Source organism: Eucyclogobius newberryi, unplaced genomic scaffold, assembly GCF_026437365.1.
Source record: "Eucyclogobius newberryi isolate DKJ021-1_F unplaced genomic scaffold, fEucNew1.0.hap1 SCAF_18, whole genome shotgun sequence".
Lineage (NCBI taxonomy): Eukaryota > Metazoa > Chordata > Actinopteri > Gobiiformes > Gobiidae > Eucyclogobius > Eucyclogobius newberryi.
The window spans coordinates 16338068-16347013 of NW_027315812.1; the positions used below are offsets into that span (position 1 = coordinate 16338068).

The following is an 8946-nucleotide window of genomic DNA, read 5'->3' on the forward strand; positions in this document are numbered from 1 at the left end:
ATGTCGGGAGGTGAATTAACTCGAGAAGCGAACGCGACGCTGAAGAGACGGAGGAGGCTGCAAAAAAGAAATGACAGATCACAACCGTTTCTTTATTGACCAGTGACAACAGTATATTGTGGTGAATGACAATAACAGCCTTTACAGTATATAATAGTCGCGTGTCTTTGCGCCGTGACCTCTACATTGGGCAGGTCATGCAAAGAGACACTTAGACGAGACGGTTAGTAGTTGCAGTTTAGTTATTAACAGTTAACACTCCACACTGGCTGTGTTTAATTCACAAAAATGTATATATACACTTTATATCTCTAAAATACAATAGTTATAAATAGGCTTCCTCTAACACAACTACTTCAGTCACTGCGGTAAGTGAGTGTGTGCGTTGTATTACAGTCATGACAATGTCATGATTATTATTAGTCGTTTCCAGCAGGGCCACATGAAGGCGACAGAGTGAAAGTACTGGTACACGGACAGCTCTAGTATCTCTGCGTGAGGACTATATCATGGCAGATGTTGAAGGCAATGGCAGTGGTGAACTCTTACGGTCTATGACAAACTAGAGGTGGTCAGATCTCCTCACAGACACTTTGTTTTGCTTCAGTGGGAGCTGAAGGAGAGAGGAATAGGTCACTTAAGTCTAACATTTATATTTTTGGTCTATTACAACAATGTCCCCCAGGTTTGTGTACATACGTACGTTTATGAGGGTAACTGTACCTGGATGAGGTAAAGTGCAATTATATGTCCTGCATATGTTAAAGAACAGCAATCTGAACGTTCTCATGAAGAAGCGTGAAAATATATAACATTTTGCCCAAACTAAAATAAAATTCTGTGCAAGTTTTTTAGATGACTTTATGTTGATGAGTTTTTTATAATAGACATTTTATTTATAATTTAATAAGTTACTATTTAATCTTTTCAGTCAAACTAATGCTGTTGATAAACACACTAAAATAATATTTAAAAAGCTTGACTCCTTCAGCAGCTGATGCTGTAGTGCTGACAGGGAACAGTTTGTTAGTCTGAGCTCCACGTTGCCATAGAGACAAGAGTATAATACATTTATAGCCTAATGCTTTTCATATGTCCTTTAATGCAGATGCTCACAGTACATCATGCTGGTGCAGTAGAAGTTACAAAACTAACAGCACTAGCACTTGATGCATTTCAACAGCATTTGGTCCATCTGTGTCGTGGACCCCAGGAAGAATAGTTATTGTCATGGTAATAACTAAAGGGATCCCGAAAAATGAATGCGTTTGCTCAATAGCAATGTGCCGCAATGTTGTATTATTACTTGAAACAAGTTATTGCCCATCTAAATCTTTTAAATTAGCTGTCAATCTCAATAAATAATTTGAATGCTTCTGCATTCATAAAAATGTCCATTGTCCCTTTGAAAATATGAAACAATTTTTCCAATGTTACAGATAAGGCCATCGGTCTATTAAAAATGCCTCCAAAGACGCATTGCTATTTGTTATTTTTCCACAACAAACATTCGTAACCAGCAGCACACAACAACCATTCTGTTCTCTCTGTTCCTTTCTTTAAATAGAGAGTATCAAAAAACAAAAACATTTCCTTGCTACAACACATTAGCCTATTTTTGCTTTTCATTGAAAAGTGTCTCCCATAGAACGAAAATGAAACCTCTGCCAATTTGCTCTTGTTCTCCAGATCCTCTTAGATTTAGCTTGTTTTACCTAACAACATCTAAGGAACAGAGTGAGCCTGCCACGTTAGGCTTAAGTAATTGCCAGATACCAAGGAGGTCAGCCAGAATAAGATACGTGTCATGTCACAAGATTAACCTATCAAGCATATCATTAAGACCACTTGCATATTTGAGCTGGTGATTTAAACTGTTTTCAGATTAACAACAGATAGAACCACAATCACTCTTTAGAGGAATTGTGGTAGATTTGATCCCTACTCACATTTATCACCTTTTGTTCCTTTCTCTTCTTAGACAACTTTACATAGAAACTGACCACACAGGAATAGTGCCGTTATTGTTTTTGTCATGTGACCGTCTCAATTTGCTCCAATAGAGTTGTTTTCTAACCAGATGAAATAATGATGTGGTTAAAATGATCACTTTAAAGAGGCTCACTTCTAAAACACGTCTTGGGAGATCTAAGGTAAAATGCCACAATGACAAAAAGCTAAGAATGATGAGGTTCATGCCGTTGGGTAAAGAATAAATCAATATAATCCACTTTACTCAAGGGCATATTACTGTGCATCATCCACACTTTAAGCAGAGTGTAGGCATTTTTCACTGCCAGACAAAGGGAATCTAGTCTAGTACAGGCCAGGCAGTTATCTTTTAACTTTGTAATTGGACTTGCTGGCGTCGCGTGGCTCTTTGCTGGGGTTGCTCCAGTCGTCCGCTTCGGGGCTGGTCTTGTAATGTCGCCATGCCGACTTGTTGAAGACAGGGAGCCGCTCATACGATTCACTGGACAGAGCCTTGAACATGCAAAATAAACAAAATATTCAAAATTGAGCAAAACCATACATAAAAAGTTGAGTCTATTTTCTTTTTTTGTTTAATTAAAAGCTAAAATTGGAAGAAAAAGACAGGTCAGAGTCACACAATGCAATTTTCTGTACCTTTAGATAAATGACTGCATCAGTGCCAACACCCTCCATGGAGTAGAGTTTCAGGTCCCCCTGGAAGTATCGTGCATACAGCCTTGAAATGGGCAAACCGTATCCAAAACCAGCCTAGTGGGAGAAGAGTTAAGTCATTCGTGACCCAAATGTCGTGACCGCAGTCGACGTAAATGTTGTGTGTTTGTACCAGCGGGACGGATCCGGGCTCCAGGCTCGGCGTCGGGGCAGTGGAGTACATGTAGTTAAACAGGCGGTCTATCTTCCTCAGGGGAACGCCTCCTCCTCTGTCACTGATCTGAGGAAAGCACGGACAAAGCTTTATAAATGATACGTAGCAACAGAATTGTCCTTTTGCAGTCCAGTGAGAAATGAATAAAAGAATGTATTGAAGATTAAAAATAAAAGCAGTAAGCAGCAGATATAGTGACCACACCTGGGCTTAAACCTTGGACCCAGAATAAAGTCCTATAAGGAACTTTTGACCAGTGTTTTAGAGAGTGAGTTGGGTCCATTCAATTACAAATGTTGATATAATGTTCATATATATATAAGTATTAACAGTTTTACACTTGGCAGTATGGTTTTGCTCACCTTTATGGACAGATCCTCCAGGCCCAGAGTGACTTTAGCCTTCACTGGGGGCAGTTCCTCTGAGCTGTTCTCGTAAAGCTCCACTGTGGCTCTCATCGAGTTCTGCAAAAATACACGTCTCTAATTATCACAGCGCGGGTCTCTCCATTGAATTACACGTCACGTTACACTATAATTACATTTGTTCTGTTAGCTACTTAGGGCAAGGAAACTAAAACGCACCTTAAACAACTCAAAAAGCATGTGGAACAGATGTGAGGGCACGTACACCACTTGGATAGTCTTTTTTTTCTGGGCTTTAACTGTGGATAAAACAAGTAGAATAGGGTTATTTTAAAGTGGGTCGGATACACTGCTTTATTTAACAATATTGTATTGTAATTTGAGTAGCTTCGTTAACAACACAAAATCTGCCATTAGTCTTGCTGCACCTATTTTATGGAGATTTAAATAGCGTATTGAGCATGAAAAACAACAATAATCTCATTTCATTGGCATTTTTACATGGAAAGTCCAGATGATACATTCCAGAATAAACATTTTTCTTAGATACAAGTGATCACACAGTATATAAGTCAAAATAGATTTGTCATTTTGCAGCAGAGGTATAAAAACATAAGCCACAAACGTCAGTACTTGTCTTACTGTTGAACTCCTCGATCTTCAGCTCGGGTGCTGCCATGTAGTATTTATCGCACAGCATCTTGGCGGTGTCATACGCATCTGTTAGGACAAGCACAAACATCGTGAGTCACAGCAGAAATACCTGAGATATTAGTTGTTTTGTTTTTAGATTCCTGTTTTCCATGAGGTACAGTACATTTTGTTCTTGTAAAACATTCACAAAAGCCAAGCTACAAGACAAAATATTCAAAGAATAATGTGCAAATATTTGAACAAGTCCAAGATACAGAGGCATTCCATTTGACAGAAAGCACAGAGAACAGAGTGAATATGAGGTATGATTTAAAAGGGTTAGGGTTAATTTATTGTCTTTTTTAATGATACGTTTGTGTAAAAATGTACCTCTTGAACTCACCTTGGACAACCTCAGCCACACAGCAGGTAGGGTCTATACTCCCTATGTGTTTTGGAAGGGCAGGGTTGGTGTCATTACCAAACAAAAGCGCTACGGACCAAAACAAACACATTTTAAAGCATTAACAGAGACGTTACAGCTCATCGAGAGGAGCGTGTAGCTGTGACTGCCCCTTTTTGTCATTTGAGACTCACTGTGTTGGTTGATGAGCATGCGAAAGGAGATGCGATTGGTGTAGAAACGGTCAAGGAAGTACTGGACGTTTGTGCTGGTGCCGGGGTCAAAGCCAAACTTCTCCTTGTACTCTATGACGCCCTGGGCCATAGTGGGCACCACGTCATTGTGACGGTTACGAATTTCAATCAGCAAATCCAGAAAGCTTAAAAGAAAACACAGATAAGATGTGGAAAATACCAATGAGGCAGAATATAGTAAGAACTGTGTAGGGGTGTGTTAAAATATCAAAATATCAATATATCATGATACTAAATTTGATGATTCTGTATTGATATCGTGGGCTGCTGTATCAATATATCGCCCTAAGTAAACAATTTTGTTGCTTGATTATTAAAAAAACGACATTTTGACAGTTTTATTTATTAAAATGGGGGTATTTCATTTTGAGTTCGAGCAGGTCGTGGTTTAACAAAGACAAAAGATAGTGGAATATCACAAACAAAATATTGATTATCGCACGTATCGCAAAATCGTGATATTATCGTATCGTGAGCCGCGTATCGCATCAAATTGTGAGGGACCTAGTGATTCCCAGACCTTGTTTGAACTGAAATGGACTTGGTGACACTTCCTATCAGCCCGGAAGAGTTTATCAGTGGCAGTGTGATCATAAAAAAGGTAACTCCCTCTTATTAGTAACGATACAATAAAAAAGCTGTGTATACCGTTTTATCTATCGCAATTAACGGCCTAAAGCGCAACGTACTCATTCAGTGCGTGCGGATCTTCCGGCTTCCTGTTCTCGTAGTCCAACAGTTCGACAAAACTTTGCATGTACCTGTCGAGCAGAAGAGCCTGTTAGAACACACCGGCAATACTCGATGGCCGCGGATGCATCGTGAACTGACCATTTCTGCACCAGTCGCACGGAGGGTTGACTCAGCAGGCTTTCCGGCAGCAGGTTGACCTCTCGCATCGTGTTGGCCAGTCGGACCGGCAGCTCCTTGCGCAAGAACATGTACGACGTCTTCTCACAGGCATTGTTTCGGCCTGAGCAGAAACGTATCACAGGTTGAACGAATAAACAGGCTGGACTTTGCTGAGAAAGCCTAATATCCAAAAACACAGGACCATCCCAGTTCAGAAAAATGCATGCCTAACAAAGACGAAATTTAAGAACATTTAAACAAGTCTTGCCCGAACATAAACAAGGATATATCTGGAGTTGGCCCAAACACTGAGAAACGCTGATCTAAATGTCTTGTCTGTTGAGGTAATCGTGAAAATGTCTAGGTCAAAGGTCGCTTCCTGTCACCAGTAAAATGTAATAACCACTTAAATTGAACTCTTGCACTATTTACTGTGCAAAGGAAGGAAGGAAGCCATAAATCAGTGTAATATACTCATGAATAAAGTTCAAGGAGCAAGCAATGACCATTTACATTTCAGATCAAAGCAGCACAATCTGACCGCCTAACGACCATTTCACACAAAAGTCCCTTCGCTAAAAATGTAGTTCACAAAGTGTTAGATGTTGACAATAGAAAAAGGTTGAAAAGCGTTGCATCTGACTCGACCATTTGCCTTGTCCCACACAAAAGTAACTTCCCTAAAAATTTTGTTCACAAAGTGTTAAAAATCACAGCTTCAGCATCTGGCACCCACTAAACCCATTACGCTTTGGTACGCATAATGAAAGAAAAAGCCTTCAGACACCAACAGCTGGAATAGTCAGTTTAAAAACACGGAAAAACATATCTACCGCTTTTGTTTTTGGGGGAAACATCCAACAGAAGGAGAACGAAAAGTGAAAAGAGAACAATGTGTCCTGGGGTCGTTAGGACAGTGACTCAGCAAAACGTGTGGTAACAGCTCTGGCCACAGACACTGGGACAGGCACTAGTCCCAGCACTTCATGTCCTGCTGTAGTGGAGAGACAGCATCTTTAATGCCTTTACCCTGCTGACATAGATGTTTGACAGAAGTACTTTCCTAATCTGTGCACAACAATTGCGTAAGACTTTGCTCAATCAGAGATGGATTAAGAAAACCCTTAAGTGTGGCTGTCATCATCGCCATCACCCAGTCACAAAAGTACCAGCTCAGTGTACTTCTCAGTGTACTTCTCAGTGTACTTCTCAGTGTACTTCACCAATGGTCCTGATGCCACCTGAACTACAGATGAGCTGCTTCACTGATCCTCGTGCGCCTACGTGCTGCGGTGCATGAGCTTTACTGTGTTTGTAATGTACATAAAACAGCAGGGAAACGGCAGCAAACACCAATCGCACGGCTCGTTTGACCACAACAAAAGTATAAAGGTCACGTGCACGCATGCGCTGGACTCCATCGTGGCGTCAAATTGTGGCACGTTTGGAGAAATAACAATAGAGCTGCGATGCGGGGCGATTGGGTAAATAAAGGGTCATCACGCAACATTATTCAAGTTCTTCTGACAGGTAGGACTACACATTGAATTAAAATGCAGTTAAGATAAGAATATATTTAATTTAGCTGAATAATTATACTCATTTTATGCCAGATAAGCTGTTTTCTTTAGGTTTATACATTTACTTCCTGTTTGTAATTGATGACATCACAATAGGAGCAAAAACTGGGCCAAAGCACATCTTAAGCCACAATGTTATCATTTGACAAAAATCAATATATTAGAGCACCTTCATTTTGTTGAATTCGTGTTAAGATGGTCATGTTTCTTTTGTGTTAATTCTGCATAAACTTATGCAGAATTATAAGTTTAAAATATGTAGAAAATCACATGTCATTTTCTGCATATTTTTCAACTTTTCTCCGTAAACAGCAGCTTGATTAGTGTAAACTATCATTCATATGTAGGTACAGGTACAAATGCACCAAATTAAGTCCAAATTAGAAAATTGCAAAAACCTTTTCGTACGCACTTTAAGTCACAAAGCTTTTTTTTTTTATATAACAGAGAGAGAAAGGAATCAGACGATATCAAACGTGCAACACTTACCAAAATCCAAAAACTGCTTTATTGACAGTGGTGACGGGGAAAATTTGGAGTAATACTCGATTTTGGGGTGGGCATTCTTGAGAAGAGAGAAGAAATTCCTCATTTTGGTAGTTTAATTGTCCATGTATTACAACGTCATAAACAGAGCCCGACGAACGCGTCCATTTTCATCCTGTTTTTCTGAATGGGCCGCCGGCAGTGATCGTCTCCACCGGTGCCCACAGCGTCGATGCCACCGGCTGACATCCGACAACAACAAAATGAATGCCCACAGAGGTTACATGCCAGCCTATGAAGCACAAATACTCTCAAGTGGCTTTCCTCGAGCTGCGGAGTTGTGCTCTCAATTTAGATGTAAAGCACGTTTGAGAGGAAGAACAATATCCGGTCTATTTCAAAATAAAGAAGATATTGAGACGATAATAAATCTCGTCTCAAAGGCATTGATGCACAATTGATACACAATTCATAGATTGCATGATTTTGGTATTATATATGTTAGTTCAATATAAGATATGAGCTTTTGTTTCTCTTCGGTAATAATAAACAACTTTCTCTGTCATTGTTTTTCACATAGGCATCATTGAGAAGAAAAAACACATTATATTTAAACATGTTTTATTGCATTTAAACATGTTCTATTGGTCATGGGCTCCCCTTGACATCCCTTTAACAGTGGGTTTATGCTCATAGCACATCATGATGCACACAAAATAATACTTGAGCGGTTTAGAACTGAAATAATAAAGCTTTGTATTGTATTGTAATAAAAGTAATTTCAAAAAAGAAGCCAACCTTAAATTTTAACCTACCCCTGATAAAAGTAGGCTACATCTTTGGCTTGATGCTATTTCCACAGGAATAAAATGTAATAGGAAATATATATATATATATATATATATATATATATATATATATATATATATATATATATATATATATATATATATATATATATACATTTACATACACATATATATGATTATTATTATTTTGTAGGCTGTAAATATTACTACTTCCAACATCTTGGGTTGACTTGACCAAAGTGCGCTGCGTCAAGCTGCGGAACAACCACACTTGAGCAGGTTGATACTCCATACCTATTGGCTTTCAACCAGGAAGTGAAAATACACACCAACTGGTCTAGAAAAATGTCAATCTTACCGTGCCTGTGTTTACTGTCAAGAATCTCCTGTTGATATTCTACTCTTTATTCAACGCATAACTGTGTCGGATTAGGTGCAGCCGAATTACTTTGGTAGACATTGTATTTAGAATATAGGCACAACACAACAAGCTAAGGTTTACATAATTTTGTTGATTCCTACTGCCACCTTGTGGACCAAAAATGAAAGGCTTTCTTATGCATGTTTACAAAGTGTTATTGCTCAAAGTGACATGTGTATCCTGATGGAAATAAGCCTCCTAATGTTTAAAATCATGATTAAATACATGATGAACATCCTTTCATACACAGATCAAAACATTCACAAAACCACACACACTAAAA

The 8946-nt window shown here is 39.0% G+C and overlaps 3 protein-coding genes across 3 annotated transcripts in view; 1 reads left to right on the top strand and 2 right to left on the bottom strand.

Moving 5' to 3' along the window:
* pdia4 (protein disulfide isomerase family A, member 4) overlaps positions 1 to 500 on the top strand; it is a 290521-nt gene extending 290021 nt beyond the window's left edge. The window contains exon 10 of the mRNA XM_072450698.1: positions 487 to 500. The gene's annotated coding sequence lies outside the window, so the exon portion shown is untranslated. The remainder of the gene's footprint in view (positions 1 to 486) is intronic.
* On the bottom strand, positions 79 to 7780 carry pdk3a (pyruvate dehydrogenase kinase, isozyme 3a). Its single transcript, XM_072450702.1, has 11 exons — positions 7437 to 7780; positions 5347 to 5488; positions 5205 to 5276; positions 4456 to 4640; positions 4262 to 4351; positions 3868 to 3945; positions 3445 to 3524; positions 3223 to 3324; positions 2819 to 2926; positions 2629 to 2742; positions 79 to 2484 (listed from the first exon to the last, which is right to left on the bottom strand). Exons 1-11 carry the CDS (start codon positions 7537 to 7539, stop codon positions 2335 to 2337), a joined length of 1224 nt encoding a protein of 407 aa, XP_072306803.1. The 5' UTR covers positions 7540 to 7780; the 3' UTR covers positions 79 to 2334.
* An 851-nt stretch (positions 7781 to 8631) lies between these two features.
* slc51a (solute carrier family 51 member A) overlaps positions 8632 to 8946 on the bottom strand; it is a 22993-nt gene continuing 22678 nt past the window's right edge. The window contains exon 8 of the mRNA XM_072450707.1: positions 8632 to 8946. This exon is cut by the window's right edge and continues 158 nt beyond it. The gene's annotated coding sequence lies outside the window, so the exon portion shown is untranslated.